The sequence below is a fragment of the Bidens hawaiensis genome, unplaced genomic scaffold, assembly GCF_021521415.1.
Source record: "Bidens hawaiensis isolate Kalapana, Puna unplaced genomic scaffold, B.hawaiensis_p1.1 tig00008633_1, whole genome shotgun sequence".
NCBI classification, from domain to species: Eukaryota; Viridiplantae; Streptophyta; class Magnoliopsida; order Asterales; family Asteraceae; genus Bidens; species Bidens hawaiensis.
The window spans coordinates 65220-81391 of NW_027491622.1; the positions used below are offsets into that span (position 1 = coordinate 65220).

General features: G+C 35.5%; 2 protein-coding genes across 3 annotated transcripts; one reads left to right on the top strand and one right to left on the bottom strand.

The window, feature by feature from the left end:
• The first annotated feature begins 699 nt into the window (after nt 1–699).
• Nucleotides 700–4665, top strand: LOC143529632 (ERAD-associated E3 ubiquitin-protein ligase HRD1B-like). The gene is made up of 7 exons (XM_077025384.1): nt 700–756; nt 1891–2436; nt 3343–3519; nt 3608–3757; nt 3849–4045; nt 4134–4290; nt 4389–4665. The coding sequence occupies exons 2-7, from the start codon at nt 1904–1906 to the stop codon at nt 4570–4572; spliced, it is 1398 nt and encodes a 465-aa protein (XP_076881499.1). The 5' UTR covers nt 700–756; nt 1891–1903; the 3' UTR covers nt 4573–4665.
• A 479-nt stretch (nt 4666–5144) lies between these two features.
• LOC143529639 (NAC domain-containing protein 78-like) lies at nt 5145–7837 on the bottom strand. 2 transcript variants are annotated; one of them, XM_077025389.1, is made up of 5 exons: nt 7733–7837; nt 6885–7280; nt 6045–6331; nt 5543–5953; nt 5145–5452 (listed from the first exon to the last, which is right to left on the bottom strand). In XM_077025389.1, exons 2-5 carry the CDS (start codon nt 7042–7044, stop codon nt 5291–5293), a joined length of 1020 nt encoding a protein of 339 aa, XP_076881504.1. In that variant the 5' UTR covers nt 7045–7280; nt 7733–7837; the 3' UTR covers nt 5145–5290. The 2 variants fall into 2 exon arrangements, with proteins under 2 accessions (XP_076881504.1, XP_076881503.1); XM_077025388.1 differs by having other exon boundaries at nt 5152–5455.
• Nucleotides 7838–16172: the final 8335 nt, after the last annotated feature.

The window sequence follows — 16172 nt, forward strand, 5'->3', positions numbered from 1 at the left end:
ATATGAACATGCGTCAAACCAAACTTGTGCGCCAAACCAAACACTACAAAACAATACGAGGAGATAACTTGTGCGTACCTGCAGCAACGCGCGGGCACTTTTGCTAGTAAAAAGTTATGCACTATTGTCGAATCCCAGTTTAAAAACAATTTATACTTTACCATACAGATCTCAATTTTTCAATAATGATGCACATTTATTTTCTTTAACTTGCAATTACCCGTGACTTTAAAGTTTTATTTTAACACACTTGCAACTTCAATTTTGATATTTTCCTATTTCGCCATCAATATTAATTAATGAATCGGTTATGCTTTATATTTAATTATAATATTGAATTCATATATAGAAGTAAGTTAAAAGATAAATGAGTATATATTGAAATTGTTTGAAGAAAAGGTGTATGAGATTGACAAGTGACAAAGATAGATTGAATTGAGTTTGTTTGCTAATAAAAATAGTGGGTGTAATAAAGTTGATGGGAGTCAATGACATATTAGTGATCCAAACAACACGTTTGACAAAAATGATATGTGGTAGATTTCTTTTTATAAAAGAAAAAATTGAGTTTAAAGATAAACATGGTTTGGTCTGACACGACAGCAAGAGCTGCCAAGTGGGATATTCCACGTGGACGAAAAAAATAAAAATAAAAATAAAAATAAAAATAAAAAATACATATCGATGATTCTTGTGTGTTGATAGATTCTGAAACCCTTGAATCAAATCATTTCCAGCTTCTGATTAATTTATCAGGTACCATCCAGATCCTCTTCAACTTTTTTTATTAATTAATGCTTTTCTATGTTTCCGATTTCTCTTGTTAATCTATTGATTCTCATTTTTATTATTAACTGTGAAATGAATACTTGTGATTGCATCCTAGTCCTAGTATGTATATATATATATTAGGAGTCAAACTATACCGAAACTCAACACTTGATAATTGAAAACAACTAACTCATGTATGATGGTTATTGTAAATACCAACGAAGATTAATACCTGTCTATTGATTGCCATTTTTAGGGTTTTGAATTGCATTGTGTTTTTTCGTTTCTAGCCTGTCATGCTAATTGTGATATCTGGAAATCAAATCTTGTGATTGCATGCTAGTTTATTTAGGGTTTTTGATCAGCGTTAATTGAAACCGAACCATTGATAATTTAGATTTGGCTCCGACTTGGTTTCATGGTTCTTACAAGTATACTTTTGTTCTTCATTTTCATTGTTTCTTGTGCTAGTCGTGCGGTGGGGTACCGACTAGCAATGAATTGGATTGGAATTTATATATATATATTTGAAAAACTACATTTAAAGGTTTACATAAGTACTTCAAAGTTTACATAGTATAGACATAAATAAATAATTACAAGACCTATAACTGCGGTTAATTACAAAAGATAGACACACTTTCTGAAGAATCTGTAATGGATCTTATGCTGCTACTCAATTTCTAAAACTGGATCCAAACACTTTGTTACTGCCTGGTGAGTTATAAGCATCCATCAATGTGATATTGTGATATGGGTTGATTTGGGCTGACTAGTTGCACCGATTGGCTGAAAAATTAATCAGTAACCTACCGACTAGCAATTAATTACAAAAGATTCTTTTTTAATGATGTAGATACGTTTTTTAAAGAATCTGTAACAGATGTTATGCTGTTACTCAAATGTTCATAATTTTTTTTTAAATGAGATGATGATTGTTTGTTCTACTGGATCAAAACACTTTGTTACTGTTTGGTGAGTCAATTTGTAATATGTAAAATTCTTTTCTATCTGGTGTGGTTTCTTTAGTCTTCAAGAACTTAATTTATTGAGTATCATTTAAAAACTACAAATCTTGAAAGAGAAATTTATTTTATTCACCATGTTTTATTGTAACAGTGCATACCACAAAATGATGAGGCTTCAGACATACGCGGGACTGAGCGTGTTTGCCACCATGGCAGTTATCTATCACGCCTTTAGTAGCAGAGGACAGTTTTTCCCGGCAACAGTTTATTTATCCACTTCAAAAGTCTGTTTAGTTATCCTATTAAACATGTGTTTGGTGATCATGTGCATCATGTGGCAACTAACTAAAAAGATATTCCTTGGTTCTCTTAGAGAAGCCGAGGTTGAGAGATTGAATGAGCAATCATGGCGAGAAGTGATGGAAATTCTTTTCGCAATAACTATATTTCGTCAAGACTTTTCGGTTATGTTTCTTGCAATGGTTACTGCTCTTTTGTTCATCAAGTCTTTGCACTGGTTGGCTCAAAAGAGAGTTGAATACATTGAAACAACTCCAACGGTAACGCTGTTGTCTCATATTCGGATTGTTTCTTTCATGGGATTCCTTCTTGTTGTGGACTGCCTTTTTTTGTATAACTCGGTGAAGTACTTGATACAAACGCGCCAAGCTTCGGTTTCTCTTTTCTTTTCGTTTGAGTAAGTTATTAATTCTTACGCCTTTTTGTGTACTTTTCTTTAGCTTGTTTTTTTTTTAACTTAATTTAGCTTGTTTTGAAGGGATCTTGATAATTAGTTTTTGGTCAAGAAAGGATGCTATGACATCTTTCATGAAAAGCGAACTGCTAACTAGGGGGGGGGGGGGGGTCGGTTTTGGGTTTAAACCGAAACAAGAACGGGAAATTCAGTTCTCTTGGTTTTGCCATTTGGGCCTGAAGTTTTATGGCTGAAAATAAAATTGGCACAAAGTAATGAATTTGGGCCTAAATCTTTTTGTTAATTAATGATTAGTTAATTGTTATACATTTCAGCTAAAATATTTGGGTTAATCTCTTACTATTAAGTTATATAATTCCATAACATTCACAATAAAAATGGAAATCCGTGAATTCGGTTCAGTTCGGTCTTTTCTGTTTTAATTACACGTGAAACCTAACTGAAAAATCGTGCTTTACGAAAACAAAAGTGCAAACCAGTCAGTTTATGTTTGGGTTCGGTTTTTCTGTTATGAATTGGTATTTTTGATTTCATGCACACCCAACATATCTAATCAGTTTAGCTTGTTTGAAGAGATCTTAATAATTAGATTTTATATCATGAGATGTTATCACATCTTTCAGAAATGGCCAACTATATATTTTTTTTTGGTGATGCTTTGTTGTTGCATTTGTTAAACTGTTGCTAATAATGTATTTTGGATGAATTTTGCGTTTCATATTTGAAATTGTCAATGCTCTTTATTTTTTGTTATTTTGTAGAATATCAAACATAACACATTATCTTCTCTGCAAACAAAGTGGTTTTTAACATTTTACCATGATTTCATTAAAATCCAGTTCATACACTCACTGATTTTGAATATTCATAAACATTTATGATTTTCAGGTACATGATATTAGCTACAACTACAATCTCAACTTTTGTCAAATACATTTTCTATGTAAGTGACATGCTTATGGAAGGACAATGGGAAAAAAAAGCTGTCTACACATTCTATTTGGAGCTTATACGCGACTTGCTACACTTATCTTTGTATCTCTGCTTTTTCCTAGTAATATTTGTGTAAGTACACCTAGTAGTTATATATTTCTGCATGCTTTCTTTCTATTACATAGTATTATAGCATTTATTTACACTTTGGTTTATCCAGTAACTATGGTGTACCTCTTCACTTGATCCGGGAGCTGTACGAGACATTCAGAAACTTCAAGCTGCGAATCGCTGATTACATCCGTTATAGAAAGATCACATCAAATATGAATGATCGGTTTCCAGATGCCACACCAGAAGAGTTGAACGAGTTAGTATTTTATAGCAGTTATTACTATTATTAACTTTTAGTGATGCATTATTATTATTATTATTATTATTATTATTATCAAAATATGCAGAAGCGATGCAACCTGCATTATCTGTAGAGAAGAAATGACAGCAGCAAAAAAATTAGTCTGCGGTCATCTGTTTCATGTGCACTGCCTTCGGTCATGGTTAGAGAGACAGCATACGTGCCCCACTTGCAGAGCACTTGTTATACCAAACGAGGGTGGGACCAGTTCATCACGGTCACGATCAGGGGCTCAGCGACAAGGTAACAAAACTTTTACATTTTCAAATCATGCCCGTTTTTTATCCTTCTGAGACATATGACAAAGTTTGACAGGTTTGGTTTGTTTCAGGAACAAACTCTGCAAATACATCGGGTAAAGATCGAACCAGTGATGGTGCAGGAAATGAGAATATTAGCCCACATCAAAAGAGAGTCCAAGCTGCTGCTGCAGCCGCTTCTGTTTATCAGAAATCTTTTGTTTATCCTTCTCCAAGTTCTTTAACATGGTATGTACCATGTAGTATGTAGTTCATGTTTGAACTCAGTTTGGTACCCGTGTTATTATAATTATAATTAATATTTACGTGACGTGTGTTATGTGTAGGTCATCTGGATATGCTTTTCATCCCAACAAATCTACACATGGATCCGACATTAACAATGGTGAACATAGCAATTCAGTGAATAGCAAAGGGAAGACGATGTCATTATCATCTTTGTCGGTTTCGGGTGTTGACCAAAGTCAACATTGGATTGATCATAATGAAGTCAACAATATACAATTGTAGACTTTGTTTGTATCTAGGACCCTTTTGTTTTGAATACACCAAATGAAGTTGCAGTAAAACCTTGAAATTTTCAAAGTATAACAGCCAATGATAATGCAGATTAGTTTTTTGTTATCTTTAAACATAGTTGTTTTACTGCTTAAGTCTTTTTAGCCTTGTTAATTGTTGTTCTTATTTCAAATGGTTGATAATAGAGATGACGTATCGAAACGAGCATTTCGGTGTCGGTACAAAATTTTAAGAAAATCGAGGTTGGTGTATTTATCGAATTTTATAGGTAAATGTACTAAACCGGTGTCCAAAGTTCGAAATGAACGGAGATCCATAGTTCGATTATCCGAAACTTTGGATATATGGTTTTGAACACTGTATGTATCTCTAGTTGATTGGACAAACTGACTCGTTTAATTAAAAGGATAAAAAAGCACAAAATTTGATTATTGATTTAGTTCATTCTAAGAATTGGTACGCTAATAAAATCAAAATGTTACAAAAACAAACACGCAATTACCAAAACCAAAGTGTAATGCAGCCACCATTACTACAAAGACAAATGCAATAGAGCTAAAATCTTTTGGTCTTTTCAGGTTTAAAAAATACAAAAAACACACCAAGTAAAGTTAACCTTACACTAAGACAAAACATTGACCAACAGATTTATAACAATGATAACAAAGTTAAACTTAAAAGCAATAACTTTCATAACTTGAAGGATTGATCAATCAACAAAAAACCCTCCTAAACCGAGATCATCATCAGGTCTCCCGAGATCCTTAAGCATGTACTCGGCATCATCAGTCTTGAAATCATTTCCATCCAAATCCTTCAGATCGTATATAGTCGCCAATTCATCAAAAATACCAGCGTCTTCATTAACAGCCTCCTGTATAAAAACAGTAGATTTATATCATGAACATCAAATACGCACAAATAACTCGTCTATTTAAACGAAATAAACAAAAGCACTTACCTCAGGCACCTCCATAAACAAATCAAAGTCATCTAAAAACAGCAAGTCATCACTAGCAAGCATCTCACTGGTAGGCAACACGCAACTAGAAGAACCTGGTTCATTAACAGATAATCCACATGGAACTTGAGCCACGGACACATTCATCGTAGCTGGACCTTTTTCTTTGTAACTTATAGGCCCGTTTGTGATAACAGACGGAGCTGGTTCAGTCAGCTTTGTTGTAGCTGGACCCTTTTGTTTGTGATCTATTGAGCTAGAAGCACCGAGTGAACCAAAAACTGCTTGAGAATCAAGGCTGCTGACCAAATCATCATTCCATTCGTCTTCATTAAACGGTGCTCCATATTGTGCGCCGTTTTGTGGGCCTGTACCTCTTTTCTCAAATATCTTACAAAGCACATATGCATCCTGAAACCAAGGGATCCAAGTATTAGTGCTACAGTAATATTATTATTGTGGCTACGTTACATATTAAAAACCGAGAAATATAATATAGTACCTGAACTATTCCTGCAGCAGCCAGCTGCTCATCGCACATTCGGTATTCATACATTACCCAATTTGTTCTTTGCCCTCCCTTTCCTTTTCCAGCTTGCCCCAAATGAAAAACGAGTGTTTTTATTGTTGCAACAATTCTTTCATTATATTTGACTTTTCTGTCTAACCCAGTAGCTTTCCAGAATCCGGATTCGGTTGCACGATTGGATCTGCCACCACTTGAATATTTTTTCGATTTAGCGCAGAAAAAGTACCATTCGAGGTCTCCGCTTTTCATAGTCGATTTGTCTGAAAATGAAACATAATAAAAATATGTTTAGAAAGATATTTTATGACATTTAACTATTACTTTTTACTTTTCCAAACATAGCTTAAAGACACATTATTTTAACTGTATTCTTATTTAAGCTTTTATTATTTTAACTGCACATGTATAAAACAGCCAGGCTATGCCTAAAATATACAATAATAAATCTTTAATTAGTGGTTAAAAATAAGAAAACGTGTGAAAATAAGTCGATCCCTGATCTAGGTAGTCAACAACATAAAGCGCAACGTTATTATTGGAATATAAATAAAGAACCTAATGTATCATATTATCAGAATCGAAAGTTAAAACAAATCATCCAAACAAATTACATAATAACAAGTATTTACAGTGTCAAATAGGATCATATGGACTATAATGATCAACTATCATACATACTGATTTAGACTAAAGTAATGAACATATTTACACTAGAAAGCATCTACAGTGTTTGATAAACTTCTTTCATCATATTATAATGTATTAGATAAAAATATATTTATATAATTTATGCGTTTAAGAAAAGATTATTACCTGGAAGATCCCATGGGCAGAACTCGTAAATATTGACATCCGAAACAGCATTGAAAGTAATTTTCTTCCCCAATATCTTCCTCTTGAGGTAATACATCACCAACTCAACATCAGTAGGATGGAACCGAAACCCCGGCATGAGGGACGATGGCGCCATCATAAACTAATCAAACTCGGACAATTATTATTTTACTCTTAACCAATAACCAATAACAAATGATCTTGTGTATGTAACTATCTATCTAACAAACAATAATAAGAATTTGCAAACGAATATCAAGTCCAATGGCGAAAGAATATCCACCCAGAGCTCCCCAACTTCCCACGGTTCATCAAACGCGCATGAAATATTAATGAGACGTATGTGCAAGAGGTGTCAAAAGACATTTGTGTCCCCTGTAGATTCCCAAAGATTAATCATCTCAAACAACATAATAATAATAATAATGAAATCTGAATGAATGTAAAACTTAATACTGTTCTTGATCTCAAGAAAGATTCATAACCAAGTTTATGGGTTCAACAAAACTCAGAAAATATTATTGTTTTTTTTTTCCAAAATCTTGAATTAACAAGAAATCAAGAACTATAATCAAAACAAAACCCTGATATTATTTTGTTCGAAAATCTTGAATTAACCCAGAAACTATTTAGTTCCAAATCTTGATTCGATCGGTGTTAATTAACAAAAAAGTAAATCTTGAATGGGGTTAAGATCAAGATTTGAAGAAAACCCTAAAAGGTTTTTGGGTGAAGATGAAATTAATAGCAAGAAACGGTGAAACAAGACGATCGATTGATCGAAATATTTTCGAAAACAATAAAGAAAAGAAAGAAAGATTGATTACCGGAGAAGGATGAAGATGATGGAGGGTGGAGAAACTGGGAGGAAGGAAGCAGTAAGAGAGGTGTGGTGTGGTGTGGTGTGGTGTGGTGTTGTGAATGTGAGAAGTAAATGAGAGAGGTTTGAGGTTTTATATAATATAAGGTTTAGTCGCTCATCCGGCCCAGCCCATGACATCTTCCATCCAACACAACCAAAACCAATCCAAAACCCATAAATTCAAACCGAAACAAAAACCGACAGTTTAGTTTTATGTTTTTATAAAAGTGAACTAATGGTTTGGTTTTGGGTTGCATGTAATAAAAACCATACCGAACCGATAACATTTTTATTCTTTTATTTTTTGTTTTAAGTGTTTCATAAGAATTTTTTGACCGAGTTGACCTTGGAGGCCGAGTAATCCCGAGTATTCCGACTTTTGACCGAGTTGGACATTGGCGAGTAATTGTGGCCGAGTTGGAAAAAGGCGGCAAGGTTGATGTTCGAGAACCTTGGAATCGCCGATTCCAAGGCCTTAGAATCCGACTTTTACAACACTATATATATATATATATATCCAAGTTCATTTATTAGTTATTTATGAACATCAACTTTCACGCATTTACTTAGTTTCATTACTTTTGATCAAACAATTTCCATTTAATTATTGATTTAAAAAGTTTTCTTTTACATTGTTTTCGAACACACACAACGGGACGAACCATATGCATCATGCGACGATCTAAATAACTATGAGTGCACGCATAATTATCGAAATCCTCGCATGGAACTCATGGTAATTACGGTTGTGTGTCATAACTCGGAACCTAGGGTGATTTTGGGTAACGGTACAAATATCGATATGATAAGAGCATGGTGGATACGCCGCTGGTACATCCTATATATAAGTGTTCTTATCATGTTTTCCGTTTGTACCATTACTCGGGTCACTCGAAAGTTTGTGTTATTATTTAAAAAAAAATAAAATCTCTTGACACTTACTTTCTTTTCTTTATGTTATGATTTTTCTATAATTTCGGGACGAAACTTTAAAAAAGTTATGAAAATACTGTAACATTCGCTAATTTAAAAACCCGAAACCCGGTTCATTAAAAAAAAGCTTATGTTTCTGGATCTACACTTATTATTAACAAAACGAATTCTTATATTATTTTCGTTGTGCTTAATTTTGTGACATTGTCAATTTTTATTCGTATTCGTATTTGTATTTGTATTCGTTAACCCGACCCGTTGTGTCGTTTCAATGCATTGTTATTTGTCGTTTATCATTTAATATTTATTACGACGATTTATAGTTATTATTCGTGCGTTTCTATTTGTTAGGTTCAAATATCGAAACTCCGGGATTTAAAGTTAATAAAAACAATCAAGTTCCAAACTATTGACTATAATATGTTTAATATATAAATTTATAACTTCTTATTTCATTTAGAGAAATCTGCTATTTGACTCCCTGGAAAATAACGTCGCGAGATGGGCTAACCACTTAAAAAGATTTTGCGAACTTTGACTCCTTGTGTTACTCCGACGGGTTCTTCTGACTCCTGCCGTCAGTTGACCCGTCGTTGACTGACCAAAAAAGGTTGAAATGACTATTTTACCCCTGAGCCTTTAATTAATTCTAAAACTAATAATCCAAATCGTGTAGAGTGTGGGGTTCGAACCGGCGACGTCTCGGTTAACAACACACAAAACAAACCATTTGAACTAAACTAATGTTTGTTATATCTATACAACATGAAATATATATTCTCACTTGGTTAAGGACTTCCTCATCATCATCATCATCATCATCATCATCATCTCCTTATCTTCATCCTCAAATCAACAAACATTAATAAACAAAAAATCATAACTCAAATTCACCTAGTCCACTTCCTGGTTATAACATCATACGAATGCACCGTGTCCCAATACGTCTCTAACGGATGATATGATTTTTGAAAAAACACCAAACAGAAAAGTACTACATAATGTAACCATGTACATAAATACACCCTCACAATTATTCATAACTAGTCATTTGACCTGCGCGCGTTGCAGCGCTTTAAACTGCTAAACACATAAAGGTATGTACATAAGCTTTTTGCTTGAATTAGAAATTTAGAATAAAAAGTTGTTCCTGGTCAACCCAACTATGACCCGTATCAAAAGGTGCCATTAAGTAAAAAATGAAACATGTTTTGCTATCTAATTAAAATCTTTGTTAACTAATGCAGGTTCTAAGCATCAGCAGGCCAAATTCATCATAAACAATCGGCCGTGTCAACTGGGTTTGGCTGCAACAGTTTTGTGTCCAAATTATCTGCTATAACAAACATTCATAACACACTTTTGTAGCTTCCAACACATTAGTAATAGAGTACCATAGAAAACTATTCTTGTTCTTTTCTACTTTCTAGATTAGTATAAGTACAAAGTTTGTTTCATAAACATTTAAAGAAAACTTTGGTTTATATTACCTTACATATGTAACAAATACTTATATCTATCTGGTAAAAAATTAAAAAAAAATGATAACACTTATTAGCTGGTAAATAAACAAAGGGAGAAAAGTAAGTACTTGATATAGTGTAGGTGTTGTTGACTATAAAATCTGACCAACACACAATGAAAATTATTCCAATATAAAAAGAGATTAAACCTTTTAATAAAACATATACTTATCATAGATTAGTGGTTTTCCTGAAAGCTTACATTAGGATGGTTTGTGTTGGGCCAAGAAGGAGAAGCAAACAGGGTTGAAATATGGTCTTGGTGGCTGCTGCAATCCGAGTTAAACCGAAGCAGAGACAATAATTTCGATATAGGTTTGAAGAAACAGGGACGATTCTTGTGTGGTTTAGGGTTCAGATGGAAGGAGCGATCAACGACATTATCAGTCTACCAGACAAGAGATATGTGGAATAGTGGTACAACAAAACCAGCAGAAGATGCAACTCTTAATGCAAACAAAGTTTGCAATTGTAGTATATATAATATTTGTGCATAATGTATCCAAAAATATAAATAAAAACTAAAGTACCGGCAATCATAAAAAAGGATAAAATCTCATTCGTAAAATCATGACACATCACATGGACATCATCATTGTCTATTATATCCAATTAAAAACCCATCATTTTATTTAGGGGGTGTTTGGCCTAGCTTTTATCTTTTAGCTTATGCTTATATTTTAAACTAGCTTATAGCTTATTTTCTATTATTTGATAAGCTCTTTCTAAGTGTCTGGATTAGCTTATATTCTACAAGTTGATTATACGTCATAATAAGTTGTTAAATCCATTATTTTTTAATTTGTTTTAGTAATAAGTTGCTTCAATATTATTAATCCATCACCATTTGAAGGCAAATGGTAATTTACCCCCTAAACAAATAAGTTTCTTCAAATAAGCTAAAAACCATCTTCAAATAAGCTTCTCAAAATTAGCTTATATAAGCTTATAAGCATAAGCTAAAAAAGCCTAACCAAACACCATGTTAAGCTTATTTTATAAAAAAAGCCTAACCAAACACCAAGTTAAGCTTATTTTATAAAAAAAGCTAAAAACTTTACTAAAAAAGCTAGGCCAAACACCCCCTAAGCTTTACTAAATAAGTTTCTTCAATTGTTGTAAAAAATTGATCGAATTATTTCATCATTTTATAATTATTCCTATTTCGGCAGTCTCCATCGCTTTCTGGCAGCGGGGAGCGGTTAAGGTCTGGTGCCACCGCATACGTGGGCGTATGTTAGATCTGTCATTATGGGGTGTAAATTGGTGGATGTTTGACAAATGCTTTAGCGACGGTAGGCCGGTAGTGTTGCAGAAGATCGATGACGCCATGAACATGAACAACTTGTTGTGAATCCCTTTGTTAGGAATGATATATGCATAACATCGAAAGTTTTCGGATGAGGAGAGTGGAGGGAAAGTGATGTGTATTTATAGGTTAGGGATCATGGCGGTTGGTGACGGTTATAAAAGAAAAGAGAACGTTGATAATACCGTTGTCAGTTTCAAACGGTTCGTAAAATAGAAATAATATATATATAGTAACCGTTTTAAAAATAGGAAGAAAAATGTAATGCAATGAGTTTTAGATATATAGCAACCTTTGAGAATATGTAAATAGTGGTGTTCGTTCAAGAGAGGATAAGTCGTTTAAAAGATTAATATAATAGAATATACACATATCTTGTGTTCAAAATACTACAAATATAAAACATAAGTAAATAAAGGGAATAAGTCGGGAAAATGGATATATAGTAACTTAATTTTTGTCTCCAAATTCTAAACCGCAGGAGATTGAAACAAAGAAATTAAAATGAGAGTGAGGGGTGAAAATAAAATAATGTGACATATATGATGCGGAAATGGGATGGTAAATAAATAATAAGGGTTTTATTATTATTTTTTTTATTAAAGAGTGGGAATAAATGATGACAACCAAATTTAAATATAGTAATTTCTTTTTGAAACTAAAACTTCAATAACAGCAAAGGCAATGCCTCAAACCAAGGACCGCCAAAAACACCTTACAAACAATACAAGGGATATTTCACCCAAACGTTCCAATCCGCTTTTTTACATCTAGTTCTATGATTAAACCAAAAAAGGTCAAAGCCTTCACCAAAGCCACAATATCTATCACTCTTGGCTTTGCCACATTAAAAATTTTCTTGTTGCGCTCCGTCCAAATAGCCCAACACGTCACCATAAAAATGCCTCTAACCACCTTCTTCTCCCACTTGGAACTAAAAGCGATATCCTTCAACTGGAATAAATCTGCGATAGAGAGAAATTCATACCTGGAAATCCTGCACCACGACCAAATGCTACTCCAATCTCCGAAAACAAAACCACATTCCAAGAATAATTGCTTTGCCGATTCATCCACAGCCTCACACAATGGACACAAAGTGCACGATAAGCTAATATGTCTTCTACTCAGCGCCAAACGGGTCGGAAGACGATCAATACCCAATCTCCATACAAATAGATTAACTTTAATTGGGATCCAGGTCTCCCAGATCATGACTGCCCCGTGCCAACTCGAACCATCATTACGCAGCCAACATTTCACCGTCGCCACAGAAAACAGCCCTTGCTTATCCGGGGCTAGACCCACTTATCTTTAGCCTCAGAAAAACGCACCTGTGACAGCAAGAATCTCGCATCCTGGGCTTCAGAAATCGCGGACACAGAATTAGTCTCCATGACCCATGAATCATCAATCGAAACTTTATCACCCTCCACCTTAAACCGGTCTGGAACATACCGAAATTTATTTGTATCCGAACCATACAGGGCTGGCCAACGGTCCTGCAAAACACTGGTCCCTATCCAAGCGTCTTTCCAAAACCTCAAAGACTCCCCATTACCAATAATGCCCCTGAAGCAAGACATGAGGCTAACCCCATCTTTGACCACCCCTTCCAAGTGCTGAACCAGACTCTTCCAGCAGCCCGGTATATTGCGTTTCAAAGGCAAGAATAACCACCTATTCCTACCCCCATGAATGCTAATAATGGAATTCCTCCACAACCCTTCAATATCGGTTTTAAATCTATACGCCCATTTAGCTAACAAAGCCGTATTTTCAACCGATAATCTTGTAACCCCCAGCCCTCCCTCATTTTTTGGCTTAGTGACAACCTCCCAAGCCACCCAGTGCATCCCTCTCCCCTCCTTACAACCACACCAAAGAAATCTCCTCATCATTTTTTCAATTTCATCAACCACCTTAACCGGAGTCTTGAATATCGAAAAATAGTACACCGGAGACTAGCTAACACCGATTTTAATAAAGTAAGCCGCCCCCCATAGACAACAACTTCGACTTCCAAGAGCTCAAACGATTTCGAATAGTATCCAAAACCGGGTCCCAATTACAAACCCGATTCATGTTAGCACCCACCTTAATGTCTAAATAAACAAAAGTCAAATTCCCAACCTTGCACCCCAACAAGCTCGCCATGGAGCTCACCTCCGAATCCCTCACCCCCAAACCGAAAAGAACCGACTTATGAATATTTATTTGAAGACCAGAACACAAGTAAAAATCCGAAGCAACCGGTTAGTAACATTAATGTTTCTATCATTCCACTTACCCAATATCAAAGCATCATCCGCATATAACACATGGGTAAGAACCGGACCATCATTAGGAAGCTTCAAACCTTCCAAGACACCCAACTCGCTAGCTTTATCCACCATACATGCCAAAGCTTCCAACCAATAACCTCATTCAATACCAAAGGCCTATCCAAAATATATCGGTCCTTCAGAAAAGCAGACTGGGAATTCGAAATCACCTCCCCAATCACTTTACATCGATCACTTTGGAGATACTCTTACTAATAACCGGTGTTTTATTTTTACCAATCAACGTAATAAACGACGAGCTACACTCTTTACTAACCTTCCCGGAATGAAAAAAACTCCTCGAACATCTTCATAAAATCATTCTCCAGGCTCTCCCAAAAATGAACAATAAACCTGAAAATAAAGCCATCAGGACCAAGCGCTTTATCCGCACCACAGTCAAAAACCGCCGCCTTAACTTCATTTTTTGTAAAAGGAGCTATCAAATCGTCAATCCTTCCTTCCGGGACCTGTTTCAAATTATTACACAATAAAACCGGTCTATGAATACAAGTTTCCTTCAAATGATCTCTAAAAACCCCAAGGACCTCCCTTTTAACAAGAGAAGGCTTAGAGACCCAAACCCCATCAACCATAATCCCCGGGATAGCATTCGCCGCCCTTCTACCCTTTATACACCGATGAAAATAACTGGAATTCTCATCCCCCGATCGCGCCCAATTCACCCTCGACTTTTGATACAAATCACAATTTTTATATCACACCAATTTTTCTAATTCTTTTTTACTTTCCTCGTACACCCACACTTCATCCTCTTCTAAATCCTGGTTCTCCATCAACCTATCTAACTTGTTAATCTCTTCTTTAACCGTCTCCAACTCAACATCTTCTTTAAAAGACACCTCTTTCCACCACGTTCTTAACCCATTTCGGACCGCAACCAACTTTTTAAAAATCACTAAATCAGCCTGCCCTGTCCCCTTCCAATTATCCAAAGACTTTAAAACCACCTGCTCACACCCATCCCTATCCAACCACGAGTTAAACCATTAAAAAGGTTTAAACCCGAAGTTAGAGTCCGCCACCGTCAGAATCAAAGGGCTATGATCTGATAAAACCCGAGGCAGAGCTCTCAACACACCTCCAGACCACCTGTTAAAAAACTCTTGACAAACAAGCACGCGATCAATCTTACTCAGCTTACACTCAAACCCAGTACCTGCCATAAAAGTGAACTTGTTTCCTCTCATCGGAAACTCCTGCAGATTAGCGTCATCAATAAACAAAATTAAATCAAGCGCCATTCTCCTATTAAAGTTTGAACTTTTGCGATCTTCCTTCCACCTAACGGAGTTGAAATCACCAAGAAAAACCCACATCCCTTCATAACTTTGAATCAACCCCCGTAATCTATCCCAAAGACACCTCTTTTCTCTAGCTTTCTGAGGCGTATAAACATTCACGTAATTGATAACCGACCCATCCTCAACTAAGGAACCCGATGTCAACAGAAAGTTCCTATCCTCTATCAAAAACTCCTTCTTAAATTTTCTTATATTCCACATATTCACCAAGCCCCCTGATTTACTAGTCGCCCCCACCCAATCCAAACCGTAATCCCCAGAACACCATATTTTGTCAAAATAAATCCCATCTCCATCTACTAACAAAGTCTCTTGAATGACCAAAAAATCAGTACCATTAACCCGAACCAAATCCCTTATACCATTCGCCTTACCCCCAAACCTTATACCTCTAATATTAAAAGACATACAATTCATGACAAACCTGCTTGTACCCCTGCGCCTTTAATTGAACTCCGAATTAACTTCTCATGACCTTCCAGCTGCACTCCCAATTTATCCCCCAGCTCTTTTGTAAAACCAACTTCCTGATCGACATCTATCACCGGTGGTCCCTCCTTAGCTTCCACCGAACCACTACCAATCTCCACTTCATCCGACTTCAAGGCCAGTTCCTCGAAACCTTCTGTGTCTGCCTTAGATTGAACGCCATCAACTTCCCCCATAAGAACCTGGAACGGATTGGATATATGGATATGAGGTGGCCCTCTAGTTTTAACAACATTTGAGTCCAGGCCCAATATAATTGGATCCAATTCAAAAGGATCTTCATCCTCCATCCTGGGCTCTTTAATGGGCCGTTCATTACTACTTGGGTACCCACCTGAACCGGTCTGGTCCACAACTAAATGTTTTTTAGTCTTTCTTCTTTTCAAAAAATTAGCTGGTCCCACCTCCTTAATAACCTCCCCTCCAATAAAAATACTTTCCTTATCTGGACAAGGAAACTCTCCACCAAAATTGGAAGTGCAATCAATCACTTTAATGCCAC

Bases quoted from the DNA above. Each gene is read 5' to 3' on its own strand.
- LOC143529639 (XM_077025388.1), bottom strand. From the start codon at position 7,044: ATGATGGCGCCATCGTCCCTCATGCCGGGGTTTCGGTTCCATCCTACT. The intron at 6,332-6,884 runs GTAATAATCTTT...TTTCATTTTCAG, and splicing joins CTGCCCATGGGATCTTCCAG to ACAAATCGACTATGAAAAGC. The intron at 5,456-5,542 runs GTAAGTGCTTTT...GTTTTTATACAG, and splicing joins TGTTTATGGAGGTGCCTGAG to GAGGCTGTTAATGAAGACGC.
- LOC143529632 (XM_077025384.1), top strand. From the start codon at position 1,904: ATGATGAGGCTTCAGACATACGCGGGACTGAGCGTGTTTGCCACCATG. The intron at 3,520-3,607 runs GTAAGTACACCT...TGGTTTATCCAG, and splicing joins TTTTTCCTAGTAATATTTGT to TAACTATGGTGTACCTCTTC. The intron at 4,291-4,388 runs GTATGTACCATG...TGTTATGTGTAG, and splicing joins TCTCCAAGTTCTTTAACATG to GTCATCTGGATATGCTTTTC.